General features: G+C 33.8%; 1 protein-coding gene across 11 annotated transcripts in view; it reads right to left on the reverse strand.

Annotated features, from left to right (window-relative positions):
* Positions 1 to 325: 325 nt before the first annotated feature.
* Positions 326 to 26,552, reverse strand: part of LOC115440658 (tropomodulin-1) — a 75,121-nt gene continuing 48,894 nt past the window's right edge. For 2 of the 11 annotated variants that reach the window (XR_005112655.1, XR_005112653.1), the window contains exons 2-12: positions 18,166 to 18,318; positions 13,631 to 13,798; positions 10,748 to 10,871; positions 8,853 to 8,968; positions 8,532 to 8,636; positions 7,472 to 7,720; positions 6,931 to 7,078; positions 5,190 to 5,565; positions 4,880 to 4,959; positions 3,042 to 3,096; positions 326 to 1,952 (exon numbers count right to left, since the gene is read on the reverse strand). Coding sequence is in view for 3 of the 11 variants with exons in the window: in XM_037440664.1 (XP_037296561.1) it covers positions 4,917 to 4,959; positions 5,190 to 5,565; positions 6,931 to 7,078; positions 7,472 to 7,720; positions 8,532 to 8,636; positions 8,853 to 8,968; positions 10,748 to 10,871; positions 13,631 to 13,798; positions 18,166 to 18,318 (1,482 nt within the window). In the remaining 8 variants the exon portion in view is untranslated. Of the gene's footprint in view, positions 1,953 to 3,041; positions 3,097 to 4,112; positions 4,169 to 4,864; positions 4,960 to 5,189; positions 5,566 to 6,930; positions 7,079 to 7,471; positions 7,721 to 8,531; positions 8,637 to 8,852; positions 8,969 to 10,747; positions 10,872 to 13,630; positions 13,799 to 18,165; positions 18,319 to 18,591; positions 18,772 to 26,552 lie in introns of those variants that run through there. The other 9 variants (XR_005112656.1, XR_003938385.2, XR_005112654.1 and 6 more) reach the window with 9 other exon arrangements.

Raw genomic sequence — 26,552 nt, forward strand, 5'->3', positions numbered from 1 at the left:
CTACTGTAATTTTGGCTCGATCCGGGATTCGAACCCAGGACCTGAGCGCGGTAGTCGTACTCGTACCGTGTACCTACGCAATACAGTTGTATTTGCGTAGTTACGCCACTGAATCAGTTATCATTTGTAACTCAAGAACGGCTGAACCGATTTAATTAAAACTTCAGTCATAAAAGAAAAAAATAGATTTTCTCATAAATTTAATATAGCAAGGCTTTTTTGATATCTTGAAACAGATTCATCGATTTTATTGTATTTTCAATGGTTATAATCATCAATTATGTATATAGTTGAATGAAAAGGCTGTTAAATTAAAACAGAATGGTCAATGTTTTACGTACTTTATTAAGTTTTTTTTACATTTGTCACAAACTACAGAACTGCGACCCTAATAGTCAAGGTTTTCGTTGAATCAAAATGCTCCTGAACTTTAATATCAACATAAATAACTACAATTAAAATTATGTTTTATATTAATTAATTTATATTTTATTTTTCATAAATCGTCACAATAAAAGAATATTACACTTTAAAAAATCTAAATTCATATACAAATAATCTCTCTTATGGAAACTAAAAGTCGAGCTGTATTTTTATAATGGAAAAAACATGATGTTTTATCACAATCTTACGGACACTTAGTTCCCCAGTAGATCCACTATCAAATATACATAAAGTTACAATTTAAACGTAAGCATTTTATGTCTCAAGAAAGCAGAAGGTCGCGCGTATTGCAAGCTAATCTGCATCTGTATGACTCCCTACTCTATTATTATCTAACAACGACTATAAAAACGTACAAAAGTATTTTGACCGCTGAAGGCATACGAATCGTGACTACACACCACCAACGAAACCTAGTGCTTTATTGAAAAATGTAAAGTTAACTTTGCTCTCCATTGACGCAGAACATGGCTTCTCTTACGTTACACACGGGTCATATCTTCCCTTGTAAAATATATCGATTAATCATAAAAACTGATTAATAAAAAAGTTATTTTTCAATCAAATAAGAATTAATATCGAAATTTTAAATCAAAATATAATTTCTCTATGATTCAGTCAATATATGTTAGTAAAGATAAATATTTTATTTGTAGTGTCATTATTGCACTATATAAGCGTCAAAACAAGAGAACCATGTTTCGCATTAATGGAATGTGCACATCTAAAATATATTACAATATAATAATAAAAATTAATACAATTTCATTAGCACACTATAGTAAGAATTAATTGTAAAACGTACGTCACTCACACATAGACAAGAATTGTCATTTTACTTGTAGAACAAGTAGCGGCAGTATGATTATATATTTTCTATTCAAAGCATAATTAAAAAAAAACACTTAAAACTAATTTAGAAAAAAAAATCTCTTCGAATAGCTCGAATGCGAAGTATTGAAAAGAAATATCAACATTGTCTATGGTTATTTAAAATTCATATCAAATGAGATTTACACTGCACTTATTGGACTAGTGATGGGCCTGCCACCATACTAGTGTTGTCATCGTTTCAAGTTCGATCGAGTGATAAAATCACAATTCTTGTTGCATACAACATTCATCGCTCGGGCACACATATAACTGTCCGTTCGGTACTTTGTGATTGTGTGTCGTCGAAATAGTTTTATTAAAACTTCAGGAGCCCTTCAAACGTACTAACTACTAGCAGCACCGCATAATTTTGTTTAAGCGTAAAGCAACATTTTTACTAACATTAAAACTCGGCGTAGAAAAGTCAGTATACAGGTTGTTCTAATTTTAAACGTCCAAAAACATTGAAATTGTGGTGTAAGCTAAGCTTATAGTGGTAGGAAGGGTCTGGCTGGAGGGTTGAGGGCACACAAGCACAAGGTCCCGCGGGAGGGCGCGGAGGCAGCGTCAGGGGATCCAGCCCACCACGTAGCTGCGGCTGCGGGTGAACTGCGTCAGGCGACGCACGCGACCACCTGCAAACACATCGTAAACACATTTATCAATTGGGAATTTATAAATTTAAAATCATCTAATAAGGATGATGTTAATGCGCTGAAAAATCTTAATTAATCTGAAATACAAGTATAGAAAAGTACTATATGTAATGACACTGTATCTGTATATAATAATTCACAGGCACCATTTTACCGCGAATATTTTAACACCGAATTATTGTATTTGGAGATTTTCAGTGTTGGTTTTTATTAAGAGCAAATTAAACTGTCCTAAATTGTTTGCAAGCTAATAATTCATAACTCTGTGTCTGTCTAACAGCCATTTTCAATAATCAATCCCAAACTCAATCTTCAATTCGTATCCGAGAATGGACCAATCAAAATAAGTCATTTGTTAACATGTCAAAAATACTTTGTTCGGATTTGTCAATTTTTGAGATAGATCTAAAAAAGCGATTGGAATCGTTTATTGAAAATGGCGGTAAGAGATTAAGTTCAATGTATAAGAAAAAGTATTTTGTAACATGACATATGCATTTGTAAGTATAAGAAAATTTATCTATTTATAAAAATGAAAAAAAAATGAGTTAAAAGCTAAATATAATTATATGCTTGCTATGATCTGTGCTCATACTCAAATACTAGTTAAAGGACATTGGGTGTCATACAATCAAATTTACTTGTCATTTCCAAAAAAATACGCGATTAAATACTATAAAAAACCTTAACTCAGTCATGTATTTAGGTGTGACAAATACAATGGTTTCAGATACAAATATGACATACAACAATATAAATATATTTTGCATTCAGTTAAGTAGGATGGATATAGTTGGAAATCATGCTTACATATAATATAAGCGGAGGGTAACAAATATATATACAATTTTTGACAAGTTAAACCTTACTCTTTCTGAGATGTTGCTAGCTGATGTGACATGATTCCTTTTTATATGAAAAAATATTTAATATCAACTTAGTATAAAAAAGCGTCATGATCCTTGGCTAGAATTTCTTATTTTAATAATATAATGGCAGATATATTTCAAGCGACGATTTATTTTAAAATAAAAACGTTTTGTAATCAATATAATTTTGTGCACTTACCACACGTGAGAGGCGAGGCTTTAAGCGCTATTCTGGCTCCGGCGCTGCTGGCGTACTGCAATGCACAACACAGGGTACAGGCTCGGGGCATTACATACATACATACATACATACATACATACCGATATTCGCGATATTTATAAATACAATTTCCTATGAATATTTTAAATTTGAGATACAAAACAAAAATACAAGTATTAGATTTTTCGAGATATCATTTGACTAGTAAATATGACAACTTCTTTACTAATTACTGCTGTATAAAACTTTAAGAAAGGCGTAAATGAAATTCCTACACCGTATTTCAAGTTGAAATTGGTTATAACATTTTGCTAAAATTCAACACAAAATATATTTCAGATATAGTAATTACAATAATCGAGTTATTATCCATATCGATTTTATCAATACAGTGAATATCGGTAACATTCGTTTTCAGGTACACATTGTATATAGGATTAACAATAAAACAATAATTCACATCACAGGAGTATATTATTTTAACTAACATGCTGGAACATTCGTCGCATAGTGTAGAGAAGGGAACGCAATCGCAGCATTCTGTTAGTACTCACACACATGCATAACGCTTGCATGATTAGTCTTCGCTTATAACACTAGGTTTATTAAAATAAAGACATTGCAACGTCGATATTGGATATTTCAGGAGACTTAAATCGCTTTTCAAACATTTTAGAAGAAAAATGTTATAAATACAATAAATGCTTCAATGGTGAAAATTTGATAATCATTGATATAGACTATTTTTAACGAGTTCTTCAAAAATAACTTCTATCAATATAAAGGCGTTGTCAAAATCTCCTAAAATCAATCGAAATCAAAATCGACAGACAAACGTTAAATTTATTCAATACAAATTAGATAAAACACACAAAGCCTATCCTGTCGTATCTGGGACCCCACAGACGATCGATGGCTCAAACACTCGATTAGCGAAGCCTTACTCTGTGGAAAAACTCGTTATTCCCGAAAGAAAAAAATAGCACTGCAAAATATAATCGGCCTTATATGCAGCAAATCCAATTAAATAAAAAAAAACGGGATTTTTACCGATGTTCTGCGGCCATTTCTATATATTATCATTCGGTTCTACGCTCCCCTCTCGGCTAAAAATCAAATTGTTAACTGTTAAAATTGTCGAAAACTCATCGGGGATCAAATATATTAGTTAAATTACGTATCAGGGATAGAATGAGAGCAGATCTTATAAATATTGTAAAGAATTTGTTTAGAATAGAGTAAGAGTGTGTTAAAAAGATAAACATGCCACTTCTTTGCTATTTGATTTATCAAAGTGACACGTTTGACTAGAATAGATTTTATTTGGTGCAGTTTTATAGATACCATTTTTTTATGTCATGCCTATAATGATCATATTATTACTTTAATAAAATGTAATATTCATTTCGACATTATTAACTCAATTAATGAACAACATAATTGATACTTATACCAATTAAATTATATGAAATTATATTTTCCAGTATACCAAACCCGTTAGTGATTGTTTTTTATTGAATATTTAATCGCAATTGAATATCTATGTGGATACTTGAAAAATGAATAGTGGGTCATCAATAATTTATATTATAAATAATGTCATTACGTCAGCGATTATATCGAAATTGTGATTATAATTTGTCGCCCTAAAAGCTATGATCATTTAGGCTTTTTTAAGCAGAGGAAATAAAACAGGGACTAAAAAACAGCACCGTGTCAGTGGCCACTCGTTCAATCGACATTATGAAGCTGCTAAGCGAAGTATGTTATACGTCTGCGCGGCGTGCTAACAGTTACTGTACCGCTGCGGGTCTGACCTCCGACTATTGACTACGCGCGCCCTTTTGCATGTTGTTAAAGAATCTGAACTGAAGTCGCAGCGTTAGGTCTTTCCGTACTGTAATGGAACAACATACACTGTTCACTACTTGCACACCATGAGCTCGATCACGGCACATCCATCTTTATACGCTTGGACAATCGAACAGACATTTCGAATCGATAAAAAATTGTGATTGTATTATCGATAAGAATATCGATTTATATCTGTTCAATTGTCGACACGTGACACAGACCTAGACAATGGTATCGAGGGGGAGGACACGCGTGAGTGTGTGTGTTACTCACGAGTGCGGATTGGGGTTAATATCGGGTTTCTCCGCCTTCACGAATCTGTCCACATGGTCTCCGGAGCGCAGCTCCACTTCTCGTTCTCCGTTCACAGGCGGACTTAACTCAGTCGCGACCGGGATCACACGCTCCCGAGGGAATAGAGGGGCGTCTCCGTTCTGGGGCTCCTGTGGCCGCTCTTTGGCTTCGACGACGACTGTATTCTCGACGTTTTCGGTGATGACTGGTCGCCTCGGTTCAGGGGTAGGGGGCGTGAGTGCCTCGGCGCAGGGCGGCGTCATGAGGAAGCTGGAGTCGATGCCGAGGGCGGGAGGAGGTCCGCGCGGCAGGCGCAGGCGCAGCGACGCGCTAGCTCGCTTGAGCACTCGACAATCTGATATACGACAATCGGTTTGGTATAGGTCCTGTCTCTGATGCAAATACCCCACAATATTTGTTTCCGTGAAAAGCAATATTTTTTTACAACATTAAAAGCTGACGTATTAAAAATATATTAAACACATGAATTGTTTACCCCAAATAATTACACATAACAGTATTTCCCCGCATCAGACACAGGTATATCTTCTGTTGTTTATGTACAGTTCTTCACATTACGATGAGCTGAGACCTTGATTGATGACCGTTAATAAAAGCTGATTATGTTTGTTATCGTCATAGTGCTTGTGCCAATGAGCTTTTTACATCGCATTTATAATTTTTTTGTAAATTCACTCGTTACGAATTATTTAAATGATTAAATCGATATCAAATTAAGATTAATGATTCATCGATTTCTATCTTGTTACAAACAAATTTATTTGTGACAAATAAAGATAATCGATATGTTCTCACATGTTTTTTTATGTTTGCATGTTTTGTTATGTATATAGATACCATTACATATAGATACAATTTCGCATTTTAATAATTTGTATTAAATTCTTTAGTTCGAGTGAATTTTACTTGTTATGGAATGTATTGTCGTGATAAATGTTTTGATAATGCGCAATCCTTTGCCTTTACACTGGTCTTGATATTTCGTGCACAGCATTCTTCCAGCTTCCATGAAAGTACAGATTTCTTGATGTATGAACTTCGAGTTATGTTTGATGATAGAAACAAATCTTGCGACAATACGAGATGATGTAAAGCCGAAAACACAAGTATTCGGTAGAGAAATCATTTTTGATGTACACAAATTATAATAAAGACTATACATAATCAATCTAAAAATACATTACATAAAACATTATGTATCTAATAATAAAAACCTGTAATAAAACTTATTGAATGACCAGAATTAAGAACGATGATTTGCATCGAACTTTATATAATTTTAATGCACATATATGGGCTATGAAACCTAATAATAAAACATAAAATTGATATATCTCGGTTTTGTCTTCACACGGCAAAACCGCAAGTTGACAGCACTAATAAAAAGTGTAATCCAGCCCTGGAAAAATATCGACTGTCAAGAGATGTATCTCTCGATAGTCGATAATTATGCCCGCATATTAAATCACTTATTATTATTTTTTTTAATTTGCTAGAAGATTACTCCCCTATTAGAGTTATAACTAGGTATGGGCAACCCACCTAGATTTATATCCGGTGCTTGGGAAAACTCGATACACCCATAAAGAATTAAAATACGGGTGTTCGTCTGTCTCCTTCCAAGCACCTTGTATAATCCCACAGGATTGTCTATCGATAACAGTATCTAAGCCCTGGTTAGAGACAGTGTGGCACTCACTTCTGTCGATGTTCCGCTGCAGATGCGAGGCGACGCGGTGCCGCGCGTCGCTGTACTCGAGGTGGAGGCCGAGCCGCAGCAGCGTGGGGTTCTGCTCCACCAGCTGCGTGATCTCCATCTCGATCTTGTTGCCCAACACTTGCGATCGCTGGGGATCGAGGGATATATCGATAAATATGTATTTTAAAGCTTAAATACGCAACAATTATTTGCTAGTACTTTGCCAATTGTATATGAAAATAAACATAAACACCTGAAATTGTTAATGAACCTGACATTTACCATTATGTTACTATTTATATGCTGAACTAAATAAGAATAACAGACTGCTTTCAACGGTCAATCTGGGAATATTTTATGTGGCCTATATTGTCACATCCTATAGATATTGCCACTTTTAGAATCACTAACAGCTACATGAATTTCTTTTAGCCTATTTTTACTACACATTAATTTAACTATTGCTATCACTGAGTCCCGTTTTCAAATCGAATCGTCCCGGTTTTGCCAAGTGCGTTTTGTGATCGGGAAGGGATTGTACCTGGTTGGAGGCGCGGAACTCCTCGACGCTGGTGTGCAGCAGCGCGGCGACGAGCTGCACGACGCCGGCGGGCGAGATGAAGTTGGTCTCGACGTTGAGCGAGCGCAGCGTGTTGTTGCGCGCGAGCGCGGCCGCCAGCGCCGCCGCGCCGCGGTCGCCGAGCCCCACGTTCACCAGCGACACCACCTCCAGCTGCGTGTTCGTCTTCAGACCCAAGAACAGCTTCTCGAACTTCTCGTCGCTTATGTTCTGGAATGTATCACATTCAACTATCAATTAGATTACAATCGTTTTCATTGACGTTGTTACAATAGTTTTTATAAACAAATTATTTACCCCCTTATTCATAAAAGTTTTTTATCTAAGGACGAAGTAAAGCTGTGATAACAAGCCTGTTTCTCAGTGCCCAACGGCACTGAGAAATAGACATAGGGCCGTTGTGATTGGTTATTATTGTTGTATTTCAATATTAGCCAATCACAACGGCCCTACGTCTATGCACTGCGAAGACTGCCATGCCGTCAGCACTGAGAAACAGACTTGTTATCACAGCTTTACTCGGTCGTTAGATAAAAAACGTCTATGAATAAAGGGGTTAGTATATAGTTGTTACTCATTGATATAATATTTTTTAATACTTTATAATTTTCTTTTCTACTTCCTATTATTATGCTTTAGATTTTAATTCAATATGTTGTTAGTGGTAAATGTTGTGTTCACCTATTAGTAGCACACATATCAGATGCTGTACCTTATTGTTTTTTTATAATATTGATTGATGTAATATGTAATGCTGTTGGTGTACCTTATTAAAAATAAATAAATTAGATTATGTTGTCATTACCGAAATAATGACCTTATTTTTGCATGAACAAATATTCGAAATCATTTTTGACGTAGAGTTCAACTCCATTTTCATAAATATAAAGTACAGTTTTATTCGCGTGTGTTAAAATCAAACGAATATTTCACAATATTTGCTATTATTGCCATATACTGAAAACATAGCGTTATGTGCATTGCTACAAAGTAACTTGAGTGAATATTTATCATACAATACCTTAATATTATTCCAATTGAGATCAGTCAACGTGGGGTCATTTTCTTGTACCCTCTTTATGGTCTCGTCTGGGTCTGTGTCGTTGGGAGGATCCATTGGATAAACCTGAAACGCAAAAATGATCTCATTTAGTTATAAAATATATAAAATAATTCAAACTGTATGATAGATTAAATCTACTGAAACATTAATAAGTCTATAAAATCATACTCAAACTTAAATCTGATACAGTCTTGAGGATCTTAGGACAGTTATGAAACTATTCGAATAAAAATTAAATATAGCTTCCACAAAACATTTTTTGAACTATCTACAACATACCTTTGGTTTGGTAGCTTTGGTGATGCCGTCCCAACCGAGGCCGACCGGCTGTCCCTTGTTGAGCAGCGACGCGTGGTACTGGTCCTGGTTCATCATCGAGTGGAAGCCGAGGATAGCTGAGAATCGATTATACATCCATTATTAAATCGATAAGCCTTATCGATATGTTGCGATACAAATATAATAATTTTTTGTATAAATAAATAAGGAGATCTATAGATTTATTTTTTAATTTCATTCCGTAATATTAATCAGATACGGAAAATTTAACATATCGATAAGAATCACTCGTGTTTCATCTCAGATCAAGGTATTCTACAAATTCCTTCATTGGCCAAGCCCCTTGCACTAAAGCAACTGCTCTACAAAGCTTGAATAAACATAACAAAACTCTATATTTAAATCAAGATAGCTCAAACTAGTCTGTAGACTGTAATGCGTACAGTCTAGCCCGAATACGATCCTGTAATTCGATAAAAGTCACGTAACAACAAATCAAATTATCACCAACCGGCACATCTCTAAATAAACACGCCACGACACATTTACGTCGCGAACACGCAATTCAACATAATTGCATTCGCTAGAACGTATTTCTTTCTGGAGCCACACGTATAGTTAATATCGCCGTGTTGAACATCGGCGCTATAAATAATCCATTAGAGTTTTATTGCGGTAAATGTTTTATGCATTTTTTCGCGTGTCAAAGAGCGGACTAATGCTTGGTTATAAAATGTACCGTACGTGCGGAATTATGAGACACCATTGGTACAATGCTGGATTTTTGCCAGATTGTCATAAATTTAACATGTGCGCGTTATTACGGTTATAATCGAGACGCGCTGACTCATGTAAGGATGATAAATAATGATAATGGAATATAATTTATTGGTAGAAACCGGTAATGAATTGTCCTAAACTAGTATCGAATCTGCGACAGTTTCTGACACGTCATTTTATAGGTAAGTGGGTCGACAAACTCGATAATTTCGACTATAAAATTTTACGAGTCGTACAAAAATAGCTTCAATGAACTATAGTGACCATACTATGTAAACATTGCGACAGCACTTATATTCACTGGGACACTAAAACTTTGTAAAATTCGGGTATAATCATAATAGATCATTCTAGAAAAAAATACACGTTTTAAATTCAAACACTTATGCTTAAATAAACTATGAGTAATAATAATCGATTCTTAATTGAATCGATTAATTTAACGCGATGTTCCAAATTAAAAAAATGTACCATGAACATGGCAGTACACAGAGGCCAGTTATAAATAAAACTATAACGACACATAATACAATTTCGTAACACACATTCGCATTGTGTCACATTTTACGTTCCAGATTGTTGTCGCGTTTTTTTGGCAGACATACATCACAGACGTTTGCGCGTTATGTTTTATCCCTAGGGAGTTCATGCGCAGTTATTTTAGTGTAATAAAGAATAATTTGAGATCTGAAATAAATGGCACTGCGAAAATATGTGATCGCGAAATGGGTGCGTTTGAAAAGTCGTATTCTAGAAGTTTCTTTTAGGTCTGGCCTTTGTAAAAGGCAAACACAATCTAGAAATCTATGGCGGTATTATTTGTCGTAATTAATAAATATATTAAGTCCCCAAAGGAAAGCACATATTCCCATCTAATGAAATTTTTGATCAAACAAGATCTAATCATCCATCAACCCAGTGGCATATTAGGTTTATGTAGATGCCGGGCGAAGGCAAAAAAAAAGAAAAACTCAAATTCACGATCCCCCCTCTACCATACATACATACGATAAAATATTGTATGACAAAGTTCAAATTATGAAAAGATTTTATTTTCGACATTTTGGCCAAGTGCACGTGACAGCCTCAACCCCATGCCTTAGCGCGTGAGTCACCTGCGAGGTCGATGATCTCCTCCTGCGTGGCGCCGGTGAGCGCCTGCTCGTACTCGTCGCCGAGGTCGATGGTGATCTGCTCCTCCGCGTCGCGCACCTTCTCCGGCGGCGGCGGCGGGATCCACTGCAAACCGCACCACTTCACTTACTCACAGTGCAAAATGATATCAACCGTTGGTTACCCTTGCATTAGGGACACATCATTTTACATAAAATTTAAGTATTGCGTATAAACACACTTAGTCACAGTGAAGAACGATAGCGCTTCTTATCCTCGCATTATAGGCACATCATTTTAAAGAAAATTAAGTATTGGGTACAAACAGTAGACATGAATAATGAACAGCAGGCCGGGCCTGTTTTTAAATAGTATTCGAAAATTACGTAGTTTATAGGTAGTACTAGTTTCCGTACAAATTTTTGTTTACATAACTCACTTAAGTATAAGCAGATGTTTATATTGTTAATTGTTTTTTGTAGCGTCGTTTCCGTAGTATAATTTCAATTAGGGCATAGGTTTAAGGAATACAATCTAGTCATATTGTATTTAGTGCTTAAATATTGTTTATAATGATTGTGTTCTGTGCTATGCCTTTTGTTAAATAAAAAAAAAACTATACAGTCAGCGGTGGTGAAGCGTCCGTACAACCTGATTCCTACGGCTTCCCTTTTAAGTTTATTTACGTTTGTCTTTGTTTTTGCTTTCTGTTAAATTAGCCGCGATATATTAACTAAAGCATTATTTTTGCTTCGGGTTACCTTTTGAAAATTTTACCTTTCGCCACTGGTAGCCAGTGACTACTAAAAGACTTAACATCTCATGTCTCAGGATGGCGAGCGCAGTGGAATACCAAACAATACTTTGTAATTCAAGGTGTTAGATGGTGTTTTTACTGTTTATGGGCAGTCGTATCGCTTACCATCAGGCGAATGGCAAGCTCGTCTCATCATTAAAAGCAATAAAAAATATGTCCGTCATAGTTATACAATGTTTTGTCTCGCTTCCTCAGACGTCAAATGTCAGTCAACATATCAAGACAAAACAGTGAATAACTATTACAAATCTATGCAATGTTTATTAGTAAGGTGGCAAAAGTATAAGGTACGGCTGCCCTATCTGATTGGATTGTTTTAAAATTGTGATGACAAGAGGACGGCATGTGGAAATATTCATGAGCTTGTTTAGTACACTGGTCAATTATAATTACATTTATTTATTTTTAATATGTAACCGCGACAAATGAATTATGTAAAGACACGACGCTACTCATCAGAATGTACAGCAACCTTGATATAAGGATATGAATTAAGAATATAGTTTAAAAAATAATTAAAATAACCATTCTTTTTAACATGAACGTCTTATTAACTTAACATATTAAAAATCTAATACGTAACGTGCTAGCAAACGTATTCATCTGACGTGTCATATTTGCAATGTTCATTACCCCACAACCGCAAATTTGTTGCTCACTCATTACATTCTTTAGCGAAAATTTTCCGAAGAATGTTTGAAAATGAATGACATTGCAATTAGTTCTATGTTCATTTTTTCAAATAATTTTACTAAGAAATAATGTTAGTGTTAGTCGCAACTTCCTCGAGAGCGGTGTTAATAAAGCCTGACCAGAAAAATAAAAAATCTGCTATGAGGGAACCACTTTTGGTTTTCGTTTTAAATTTAACCTAATACTGACAAGAAAATAGTTTAATGTTTTACCAAAGCTCGGTGAGGTTTTTTATTTTCCTGGTCGAGCTATATACATTGCAAATCTTGATAAATATAAAATAAACCTCCCCCATGTTGAATAATAAAAAAAATACGTCACCAAAACGAAGCGTTTCCTAATACATACTATTAGTTTACAATTTTCCTGTTCATTCCTCTCCTTGGCTTACTACTATCGCTACTAAAACCCGATAGCAAACAACCATCACCCAGACAAAATTAGCTATGAACAAACCTCCCATTATTCACTAGTAGTAAACGTTTTTTATTCGAAGCCGCTAGTGATTAGCGAGTCATAAGTCGGACGTGGGTAGACGTCTCGGTGGGCGGAACGGTTGCATCTACAGGACATTTGACAAACGCGCGCGTCGTCCGCGACAGGTTGACGTCGATACTGACCGACGTGTCACGACGTCGTAATATTCTTTTTTTAATTACGTATTTGTAATGAGAATTTTTTTTGTACCATTTCACCGAGTTTTGATGATAAATAGTTTAATTGAAATGTGATTTGTTCACCGTAACTACATACAATTCTTTCGCGTACTATTTACATATTTTACATTTACTTTCAATTAGTTTCAGATCATTTTAATATTATTTACACCACGTGCCGATACGGTTATGAATTTTAAATGTTCCGGTGTAAGTGGGCAGTGGCCTTAACTGTAATGTTTTTTTTCGGACGTAGGCCTTAAATATAGCAGTAGTTCATTAAGTGGGTTAAAAGAATATTCTTTTTATCGCAGCAGAGCGCATCGTTTGTGGTGACAGTAAATCCTAGCATTTTGAACATTCAGATTGGTAATAATTGATGGATTTACATATCTGCCTTATTCCTTAAGGTTGAAGGAGCACCAACTATTTACATATCCTAATGAGTAGGTCTTATACAGAGGACCTTTTTATAGAACAACAAGGTTGCGGTTACCTTTACAACAGCGTGTTTTTCTATGAACAATTCCAATCTCAAAATTCAATCCGATTCCGAGGCTAATCCAATCCAAAAAAAACTTAATTGTAAGCATGTCAAAAAGACTTTGTTCTTATTGGTTAATTTTTGAGATACTTACTTTAAAAAAATGGATAGTTTATTAAAAATAGTAAATAACTATTTCATTAAACCTAATGAATGATCGTTAACTTGCTATTACCTTTTTGCCTCGTATGACTCCGGGCACGTAGGGTTTCACCTCCGGCCGGTCGGGGGTCTCGAGCGCCTGCTTGTTGATGTGCTCGATCAGTTTCTTGCGGTTCAACGGACCCGTGGGGTCCTTCTCGCACGCGTAGTTGTTACGTTGCGAGGGTGGCAGGAAATTGTCCTGGAATTACCAATGGAAATTGTTATATTACAAATACGGAAGTAAAGAGAAATGAAATAGTATTGCTTTGTGTTTACAAGACAATGAATGGGGATGATTTTTGCATTCAGTCTATGAACTGAGGAATTACTTAGGTGATGATTTGTGATGGCAAAACGCGGGGATCCTGTAATTTCATACAAATGGCATCGTGAGCAAACTATTAGTTCTGTAGTTATAAATGTTAATGTTATTGAAGTAATTGACGAAGAGGCGAAAGACAAAGATCCCGTTCACAATGATTCGGGAGTAAAACTATATGTCTAAGATTCGTGCGATTCATGTATATTGCATAGATTATAGTTTCTCGTATTTACATTGCGGTTATAGTTCGAGATTTCCCTCCTCACCATTCCACGTGCGACATGAACTTGCTATTAGTATTTACCTATTTTATTTAATCAATTGGCATAACAAAGTAAACGTAAATTCAAGGCTGAAATACACTTAACATAGATAATTTCAACGGCGATCATATATCAATGATTGTGTTTGGATTGGAGCTCTCGTGTTATCATCGGGTAGCGCCCTAAATGTCCTTATCGCTATGTAATTGAGTCGATAATCGTGTGCCTAGTGCATTAATATCCGATTAACTAGATGACTGAAATTATTATGAACTTTGATAAGGTAAATGCAACAAAAAAAATATATAGATATTTTTAAGTATTTTTTGAGAATTGATAAAGATGATTAATGGGCAATGAGTTAAAAAATATTGCACACATTGGAGTGTTAGTCGTATTAATTTGATTTCTATGGAGTCATAATATCGTGTTTTATTCACTGCACCAGCGACAACCATTGCATTATGTAAATAGTTAGTCGTTAAACTACTTAATTTACTGGAGTCAATATTAGTAAAAGAAAGATATATGCATCGAATTTCGTTCATATTTTTTACATGAAACACAAACAAATAGGTCTACTTATATAAGTAAGTGGAGCTCAACTATGTTTTATTATATAAATAAAACATAGGTTAAGTGAAACTCATTTTAAATAATTTCCACCTGTTCCTAATGCTAGATTTGTAGGTTACATCTCAGTAGAACAATATGTTAGTAATTAACAAGTCAGTGAATTGACACAAATAACAATTATTTATAGCAGTAAACAAAAGATAAAGGTATTTACTCAGTAATTAATATTTCATAACAGGCAAGAATGTTAATAATACCTACCAATAAATAAATATATAATACTTTTATGTGGCTTTATTCATACAATTAATAAATTTGGTAAAACATCAAATAAATATAAAAATATCATGCAATTTTTTAAGGACAGTCCAATTACGATCCTGTCCAGCACCCAGTGGGGTAATGACTTGTCATTACCTACCTTAGGTTGTACAATGAAGACTAGTTTTACCTACATTATTACTAGATGATTAAAGGTTGTATTTATTAATTTATTATATATATTTTGAGGTTCCTACATAACTGTTGAATATAAACTATAAGTTTTCCTGATGAGAACTACCTAACTAGAATGAGTTGTTGCTGCATCATTACCCAATCCAATCAGAGTGAGTAATGGTTGTTTCATTCCGCTTCCGATTTAATTAACATTAATGACAAAACAACAAAATGGAGGTTGAAAACTAGTTGTAATTAAAATGTCTATGTTATAGGATTTATTCTGAATTTTCTTATATTTTTTTTCATTAACATTATATTTTTTTTTAATTTTCATCCAGCCAAGTAATTTTATCTTTTTATATAAATAGGGTATGTGCCTTCTGTTTTTCAAACTTAATACTATGAATTTTTTTAGAAACAGTATGGCCAGACAAAACATTGGGAATATATATTTTATATTCAAAAGGCCTACATAGTATTTACCAAAGTATCTTTACACGTAAACAAACAACACGGTAGATTATATGCACACAGTGAAGTCAATGTTAATTATTCTAAAGATGGGCAGTTACAGTACCACGGTTATTGGAGCATGCTGGGTAATGAGTTTCATAATAGTGGGTGTCATTCGAGTTCATATACTAACTGTAGAGACAATTATGTGTTAATGTTTTAAAAATTAAATGCTTAGTGCAGTTTCTCTTTAAATATTTACCTAATATTATTTTTATTATTATTTTATATTAGTGCAACATGCCAGTATGCCATAAATGTTTTCACTGTTATGAAATATAATGTTGTGGCATTTAATTTGAGATTTATTTGTTACTTTATATACAAAAACAGTATACCAAAAGTTAATAGTTGTTCGAAACACATTTTACATAGAAAATCCTGAATTCATACTAAAACTAAAGTTCCTCATAGTATTTTAAGGTATGTTATATAAATAGAACTCGAAGAATCTTGGCTATCTATTTTAAAAACAATAACTTAATACACCAACTGTAAAACAGTATTGGCTTCAAGCCAAACTATGCCTATTCATGTAGCAATAAAAAGAAATTCCCACCAAATTGTGTTAGTTTTTTAAATTTCTGCAACACAAGGCAACTGAGTTGATAAAGGCAAGGTGAATGGTGTGAGCCAAGGTTGTGTTGCAATAGTAACAGGTGCTTTATGCCTGATTAACCTTTCCTATTATATTTTTTTGGCATAATGTGCACCTAAATTGTGAAGTGGGCAGCAACATATACTAGCAATAATGCATTCTGTGTTTGCTTGATACTTGTCGTAAGTACTGCTGAACACATTTTGATAAAAATTGGCACACAGATAGAATATGACCAAGATTAATATAGGCTACTTGTACAGGAGATAACACAGTAAGTTGTTTATTCCATTTAAGGTTTTGCTTTTACGGAAATTATTTATGTTGATTCTACTCTAGCATAATTGCTTGTAAGATCATATTTACAGTTTAAAGTTACCAAATTTCCACAACAACCATGAAAAAATGTGTTAGACCACATTCAAATTAGATGATGGATAAAGTTATTTTGAACATCACAAAAATGATAAAAGCAATCAATAATATATTTTTGTGCAACAAAACAATCAATTAATGTCATATTAATTGATATGGAAATCAATGTTGTATAACAAACAACCATGACCAATTCATAGGTAATAGACTAAAGGGCAATGAAAGAAGGTTAAGCATTATTTGATGTGACCTCAGACGGCAATTCAGTCTAATTGAGTGATGTAAGCTTGTATTACTGAGGTACATAATCCTGCATTTACTGTGGGTAGAGGATGTTCATTTATTGTATTAGTATATAGTATATTGCATGTGCACAACTATGTACACACATCCAATTTAAGTTATTGTAATCATTTGATTTCATAAACTGAAATGCCAGTTGGTTGTTTTATGACCAACATAACTTCATAAAGTATACTGTAAATATTTCCAGTTGTCTTAAAAAGGTAGAATTAACTTATACTAAATTTGGCAATAATTTAAAGACAGGTCAGATATTTGTTAGCATTTCTGCAACTGGCAGAATGCCCAAAAATTTTTTTTTTATGAGTGCAGAGGAAATTGACCCCGCTACACCTGATGGTAAATGGAGTAAGGTCCAATAGAAGGTTGATGAGCAATTACCCTTTGGCAGTCCAAAAAATTACTTTTAACTTTCACTGAACTCCATTTTTTTCGTTGTAATTAACAGGTCTAAAAAGACAATTTTAATAGTAGCTAGTATTTCTTTACATTGTATCCTATCCTTCTCTTGGCATAGTATAATCTTTAAACATACTTGATAAGTAAAAAAAAAAGAGACAGTGTTTCTAGCGGGATGAATAATGGTATTCCTACAATGCTCTCTTATTTATTTATGGTTCAATCTTTTTGGCTATTTTTAGACTCTATTAGTCACATATTAACAGATAAAAATGCATAAACAAGACTAATTGTTTTTGAAAAGCAAACACGGAAAGACACTGAAAACAGTATTTTTGTAAATAGTCACTTAAAACATGTTAAAACTGTTTCTCTTTTGTGTTTGTATACATATTATTTAATGTGCAATTAATTATAAACATTATTTGCATGAATTGAAAATGCATTTTTGGGACAAATTCAAGGTTTTGTTTGTAAAACCTTAAATGACAGACAATACAAACATTTTGAGATTTCTATTTTATCACTTTCTCTTTTTCTAAAATAAATGAATACTAATATCCTTTCACATGTAAATATAATTTTTATGCCAATCTATAAGATCCATTTATATGTTTCACAAGATTTACAAGTTTACTGCATAAAATAAGATTCATTGTAAAGATTTCTATTATTAATTAGAATCTTAAATATTATTTTATTAGGTAGGTCTCTGGAGAGCCTGAAGCTTCGGGAAATGATCAACATTATGTACCATAAACAAAGAGGTTACTTACATCTGGATCAACCTCCTTGGCGAGCATGGTGAGCTCCTCTTGCGTTAGCTTGGACAGCAGTTCGTCCACGTCCACCTCATCGTATGTCGACAACTCCCGTCCGTACAGCTTGGCCGGGGTCGTCATCGTAGTGGTCTTCGTAGATGAGGATTTCTACGAGAAAACACTTCTTTTAACGTCACTTTCGCCACAATTCAGTTAACAAGCTGTATACACGTTTTACATTCAGTAAGTTATATAATAAATACATTAAAACATTGGAATAATAGATAAAACATTATTTTTGACAAGCTACTCGGCGTATACCACACCCACAATTTAATTGATTAGTGATGTTTAAACGATTTTATCAAGAAAATAAACACTCCTAGTCATATTTACTTATTAGAACTATAACATTAAGACGAAATATTACAAGTTTATTACATTTAACAAATCTGTAAAATATATTTCCTAAAAACACCAAACGCGACTAGTGACACACGCGCCCTCTTGAAATGACAACTACAGACTAAAATAATGTTAAAGAGCGAGCGAGATAAAGATGACCAAGTGAAAAAGCCTTTTACTTAATGAAAGAAAGAGACGGACAATGACTAGTGAAGCTCACTGGTGGTGGAAAGAAAGATTATGGGTACCGGTACCGGTTTTCTTATCAAGGCGCTAAACATAAAACAATGACAAAACGTTGAAGGAAACGAAAATAACAAAATGATCAATAAAAGGTCACTGTGGTATGGATATAAATGTTAACCACAATAATATTTACACTGTATATTATTATCAGCGATTTTTATTAGTAAAACCTAAGATGTTTTTGTAAAACGTCATTGAGTAAAACCATTATTATCGGTGCAACTTATATAGTACCTACGTCTGTATCGCAGAGGGTAGGCAGATGTTGAAAATCATGCACCAAACTTAATGTTAGTTAAATTTTTTTCGGTTATTTATTTTGTTTTCCCACTTAAGACATAAATTATGGTATTGGGCATAAAATATCTAACAACCCCAGTAGTTTACTTACGTGTGTTATCATCAATATAATATTAATTAAGTACCTAAGTATATAAATATAATAATTCCATCTGAAGATTGAAATCAACAATTAAGGGAAGTTTTTAAACTAAGTGACTAGGTATGTTGCTGTGAGGTCATATTGTAAGTGGTAATGAAATCGGTAAGTACATACCTACGTGTCATATCTATATTTATTATTTATCAGTTTATAAAAAATCTTATCGTAAAGCACCTAGGCAAAGAAATATTGATTTATGAAATCTTACGGTAAAGCAACTGAACCACGTAGAATCAATGAGGGAAATTCTTGTTAGCCCAAAATATTAGAAACCTAACAAGTTTCTCAACATTGTGAAATAATCAAAACTTATTAATTTTTTTTTCTTCGTCCTTAGATGACAGGCTATAGTCTTACGACCATACTGCCTAGTCTTACATATTTCAAAACATACTATGTTAAGGCGATACAGTTAGTAGTTCTCGCAGTTGAAGAAAAACGTAAAAATAATTAATAATCATGGATATTTCTGCCTTTAAAATTTCGTCATATTAAATTTTAAAGGCCGAAATATCCATGATTATTAATTATTTTTACGTTTTTTCTTCAACTGCGAGAACTAATCACTAACTAGACGTGAATTTAAATTCTTTACTTGCCAATACTTGTTTAGTTACCCAGATTAAAGCCGAAACAAAATGTATGAAAATGGACCTTGAGGTATCGCCTTAAGCATCATTGGGGCAGACCTGTTTTTAAAATTAGAAATAAAAAAAAATACAGCAGTAAGGATCTTAAGGAAGTGTTTTCAAATTCAGAACACATTTTGTTACCAATGGCATGATTACGTAATACATTACGCGGCGCGCCCGTCCTGACGCGACGCTGGTATTGAACTCACGACCTGCAGACATAACGTCGCACGTGTGTCACCGTTATGTGGTCAATTATGTCCGATTGACAGTAACTATGTAAGGTAACAATAAGTTAGGAGGTCGTGGCTGTTCATTCAATATTTTGAAGAGTTGCCTATTGTTGGTTGCGTTTTGGATCTTCCTAAATCTGTTTGCTTATCGCCTACTCTGTTTCGACGATAACAAATGAAATAATTTGTTTGAACCTGTAAAATGTTATATTATTTAGATTCCGTCAATATTAACTCTACCACCAGTTCGGAAAACAGTTCTCACGAGAGAAATACGGGCAACAAACTTTGGAGTTGCTCTTTTCAGAAAAAGATTACATACATGCTATGTCAAGGTAGTTACTTCCTCAACGTGAGATTAATATTTTATTAATTAATATGAGAATAATATTTATTTTATATTATGATTAATATATTGCTGGTGGTACAATGTATTTTATATCCATCCGGATAGCGACCACCGTACATACGGTGTTAAAACCCGCCATAGTGGCCTACGTAACTGTGTCGTGTTACGGGATCAGCCTGTATATATCCGGTTGCAATCGCCCGGCATAATTATGTCAATTGCCAAGGGGTAATCATCTCTCGTCCGTCGACATTCTACTGGACCTCACTCCACTTATCATCAGGTGCAGTGAGATTACTTTGCCATGCTCGTGTATAAAAAAATTATAAGTACAAACTCAAATAACGTCTACGTTATAAAATAAATAAATTAACATTAAATAATTGGTACCTTCAAACTGTTTAATTATGTGCATAAATATAGCAATAGGATATAGATAATAGGTAATACGAATATGTATTTACATATCGCAATGAAAAATAAACATCAACCAGTCAAACTTCTATTGTATTGAATAAATTAATATTTTTTACTTTAAATTGTTAGAAAACTTGTTGCTAAATGGGGAAAGTGACTTCGTACTTGTCTGCCTAGTATTAGAACGTCATTATGTCAATCAATGTTAGCAAAATTATTAATCGCAGTTTCAGTGAGCTTCAAAAACTACCTACGTAAGTACCATCTTTAAAATAATAATTAGAGAACAATATGTCACTCCTCAGAACAATGACAATGTCACTTTGATTACTGACAGCCATTATTGTCTATAAAGTAGACGAAGAAATAAAAACCCAATACCCATATACATAAATAGAATTTTGTATTACCTGTAGATAATTTGAATTGCCTAGATACGGCACGTAAAGACGCAGATACCAATAAGTCTCATAATTCTTAATGTACACTGGCTAATCTGTCCTTCAAAATGGAAGATAATAATAATATTTAAGTCTGTTAAAAATATTACACTGTCAACAACTAAGCACAGAATAAATTAATATTGGTGCCACATATTGCGTACAGTTCTTGTTCAATACCAATGTGTAGTTGGGCATGATGTGCTATTTCGTGGCATAAAAGTTTAAGGCCGTGGAAGTCACGCTTAAAAATTGAAAGGTTTATTATAGTAAGAAGTAAACAAAGAAGACAAACCTCGGTGTGTGTCTTCGTGCTATTATAGATTATTATTTATTAGCTATTGGCCACGACTCCGCCCGAAGTAAATGATAGCATTAAGGAATAATGTAGCTTCCTATTAGTGAAAGTATTTTCGAAATCGGTTCAGTAATTCCAGAGATAAGCCCCTATAAACCTTCAAATAAACAAACTTTTCCTCTTTATAATTAGTATATATATATAGATTATATTCAGCAAAATTGCAAAAGTAGGTAAATAATTGGAGAAGCCCTGAAATATACCTAGATACATATATTATATATTTTTTTGTAGTTATTTTCTTTTATTTTACCTCACACCTACGCAAATCGTTAAAAAAAAGAGACAAATTGTTTGGTTTCGATTGTAAAATAACTTTTGAATACATTTACGATAATGGCTGATCCAAGGTTCTTCTTAAAAGGTTTTTATTGATGATACAATATTATTTAACGCCTTGACAGTCACCTTCATATTACTGATGAAACTTTTTGACTCAATCCCTGGTTTTAATCAAAGTTTTGTGATGCAGTGACTTATAACTCTCTATTTTATATGTGTAGGCAGGAGCCGACGCAATCAAGTACTTACTAATTAAACTACCATAAAACTACGTACAAGGAAATTTAATATTTCAAACAATGAGTCAATTCATTTATAAACCCACACGCAAAGAACGTTTTAATACACGTTTAAATTAACACGTCCATTGTTTTCAAATTAACAGATATAGAAAGTACAGCCTTTGTTTCAAACAAAACTGAGGTAATATTGTGTGACTCAGGAATTAATTACTAAATAATAGCTACTTTATTATCGTTCTAGACGCTTCGATAGTTGACTGTTAATGACCGTATTTGTCAAAAAGATTATAAGTTCTTGAAAGCAACTGTATTGATACATATAGACGACACTACTGTTTTGCCGCAATAGACCAAACTTTATGCAACACAATATCGTTAAAATAGAGAGTGCATATTATAAAATTATGCAACAGACCGCAAAATTGCATACAGATATACAAATGGAAAGGAAGACACCAAACTAAATACGCGACAATGATTGATATGTATTGATAAACGTTTGTTCCTGTTGACCACGCGACTAGGCCGACCGCTGGCCCAACGCCAGTCTGCTATAATTGGTGGTCGCCACACCAGAGACAAGCGGTATTCTTAGCAGCCCACTCGGCCACTGGCCTTCTCACCACACGCATGCGATACACAAGAAAAAAATAATAAATCGCACCGTTTGCACTTGACCTAGTATTAGGGATGTTAGTTTACGATTCGCGAAAACGGTGAACGACCTCTGTGTTGTCTTTAAATACGGATAGCTTTAAAAATCTTTGTAATATTGCTCTTTGTTTGTAAACAAATTCGCTTTTTTTGTGTAAGAATAAATTATAATATCCTTTTCTGAGTTTTCGAATGTCTAAATACAGGCTTTAAAAAAATATATTTGAAATTCAATAAATGTCATCATTACGTATTGTATCAAAAAGGACACATTTTAAAAAATATTGATTCTTGTGTCGTTTTTATTCTTCAAAAATGTCTTTACCTTATGGTGCCCCATATCCAGTATCCCCTTTAATAAGGGGAACGAGATTTGGTCTACTTATTCTTGGCATACTTTATGCACGAGTGAAACAACAAATATATGAATCTAGGGAAGCGGACTACCTGGAGGAAGAAGCAAAAAGGAAGGTGATTAGAGACAAGGAAATGGCGAAAATAAAGGCCAGGATCGCAGCAGAAGAGCGTGAAGCTGTAAAGCTCTTAGAATCTGGGAAGTTATTTGAACCGGAATCTGATTAGAAAGTTTGTCATATTACTTATCTTGTTGGATAAAGTTATGCAAAATAATATTGCATTTTATGGTAGTCCAAAATCGTATTTTTCTTTACTTCTCATTTCAATATGTTGATACAATAGCGTAAGTAAATAATGCATTAAGCCTTTATTTCAAATATTGGTGAGAACAGAACTATAGAAGAATAAAAATGACAATACACATGTGAGTAAATGAAAGCTATATTGTGTGTTTTGTCCTTAAAAAGCCAGTGTTTGACAACAAATCGAGTAGTAGTGCGACTTTCGTGTCGCGCGAAAGTCGAGAAAAGTAGATTTTCACCGTCACATATAAAATGCTGGCGTGGATCCATTGTTACACGTGTAAGTTCACAGTGACGTCATTAGCATGCACATGACGTTCACACATAAGCAACTCGACACTTTCTACTAATACGGATTTTCCTCTCAAGATGATGTTTAGAAGATACGTGAGAAAAGTTTTTACGGCAAGCATTTTAAAGGAAAGTATAAGTGATAATGAGAAACAAAATCACATCGAAAATAATTGCTAATGTAAGGAAGTAATAACCACAATTCGATGAAAGGATAAGATTGAAAGTATTCCAACATTCCTTGAACATGTTTACATACTAAAGTCTGCATTGTTATATTCCGCGAAAAATTATATAACAATAACGCCTCGACTATCTTTAAGCTTTTATCTTTCACAGAAACACAAGACAGTGTTTTTGTTATTTACCTGCTCCATTACCTCAGGTACAGCTGCTTGCCTAAGGTCATTCATAATTACTACGTATTTCTATATTTTATAGACATCCTCAGACCTCAACAAAATTTTTAAAGCGTTATGGCGTAATGGCTAAAATAAGTGTGTAAATCGTAATCTGCTGTATTCCTTCCTAAGAAGATAATATACCCAAAACTAATACACACGTATCAATATATGTCGTGACGGTTTAGTTGTGTTTAGTTGGTCGATTGACAGTGGGCAAATTTAAGGTTATAGCTTAAGGTCCATTTTTCATACATTTTGTTTCACCTTTAATCGTCGTATTAAATTTTAAAGGCCGTTATATCCATGCATATTAATTATTTTTACGTTTTTCTTTCAACTGCGAAAACTAATCACTAACTAGACGTGAATTTAAATCTTTACTTGTCAATACTTGTTTAGTTACCCAGATTAAAGGTGAAACAAAATGTATGAAAAATGGACCTTAAGCTATAACCTTAAGAAAGTAGTTTTACCTAATCTAAAGTTTACCTCCTCTGAAAGTGAGAAGGCACGTATACAAATGGTAAATTTTATATTTATTGGTGTAGGTCGTAGGCATCAAAATCCGATATCATAGGTATATGAATGAGGTAAGTGCTATTAGCACATGAGAGATTTTGGAACGAATGTAAACACTAATAATTATAATTAAATATTCTTTTATGTCACATTACATTTTAACAAGCATAAAAAATATACAGGATATTAGAATTTATTACTTCTGCAATTTTTTATAATACACAGTTGTCTAACACATTATAGTTTATGTGCTAATTTCACATTTCCGCAAACCGTTTTATTCCATAACCTCATTTGTTTTACAGTTAAAACGGTTAAGATTTAAAAAATCATAACAGACTTCCGAGAACGTCTCTTGAGTAACAAAAAGCTCCTTCACGGATGCAAGAGATATCGTGTCACACGCAAATAGTGTTTCGTTACCAGTTATTATCACAACGTTACCGGTTTGCGTCGAGACGTCGGCGAAAGTTCGGTTTTGGATTGATAGCACACATGCGTTAAAACAAAAATCTTATTAGATTATCTTTTACCCATTGATGATTTAAAATGTACCGGTTTTACAAGTTGATATTTTTACTTTCGTCTTGTAAGGCAGCTCACTGCTCAATATTACATTGAATGGTCTCTTCTACTTAATTCTTAGTGGTGAGTGATTGATAATGAATGGTTTACATTGGTGGCTTAAATAAAATGCATAAAACATAGAGTGTCCTCATTTATGGAGGGCGAGCATCATGAAAGGTAGGTTTAAAGGTTTTCTATAATTTATCCCACAAGAAAGTTCGGACGCGTTTATTTGCGACCAAAATATTTTTGTTGCCAACTACTACGTTCCAAGGACGGAAATATTTATAAAGGTAACTATGATACAATATAGAACAAGGCTCTTATTCTTCACATTACTGTGCTAATATTATTATCACTTCGTTCGTATTACATACCAGTAATGGACAATGTAAATAAAGTATAGGGATTTGCCCAGAACAGTTGATGTGTTGCATAATGCAGTGTTGACGTGTGACTGCTGTATAATCTAGAATGTTCGATTTATATTTTGCATATTTATTAGTTACATACTAGAAAGAAGATTAAAATTGTTGCCGGACATAGGAGTTACTTGCTAGAAACTGATGTTCAATTTGGGGTATTGTTATAAAAGGATTCCAATCATCAGATAAACATTAACTAAAAACAAATAAATAATTACCTAAATTAATATAAAATTAGACAATTCCAACTGTCATTTTTAATTTTTTCGTAACTAACTTTTATCAGACGATTAATAAATGAGTTCCCGATCGTGGATATACGTTTACTTCCACACTAATATCGTAAAATATTTTCAAACTTTCACATGTATTCGTAGGATTCGTTTGGAAACGGTAATATAGTTAAACATAGTCGACATCACGACTGAGTGTGAGTATGAATAACAACTGTCACGTGCGTGATTACTGATCACTCTTCACTCACCGAAAGCCCTTATGTAAATTAATCTTTAAGTTTTCACCTTTTGTAACTGGGCCACAGTTTAACATTCTAGATTCGTGCATTTGTTTACTTTATTTATGAATTAAAAACGTGATTAGACTTGATTATACGTCTAAAACGCTGTATTCAAGGTAATTTCGAACTGATACTGGTTAAAATAAGAGTTTGTTTTTTGTAAGCATTAGAGTGTTTTTTATATTTTCCTTGCATAAATCGATCGGCTAGGGTTTTACCCCTGTTTTCTGGGAAACCAGCTTGAACGTAGCGTAGTTTTTGCATATTCTGCGGTCAGTGACATAGCTAAACATGTAACAAATCCCCTAATCCTTCCTAAT

Source organism: Manduca sexta, chromosome 20 (genome assembly GCF_014839805.1).
Source record: "Manduca sexta isolate Smith_Timp_Sample1 chromosome 20, JHU_Msex_v1.0, whole genome shotgun sequence".
NCBI classification, from domain to species: Eukaryota; Metazoa; Arthropoda; class Insecta; order Lepidoptera; family Sphingidae; genus Manduca; species Manduca sexta.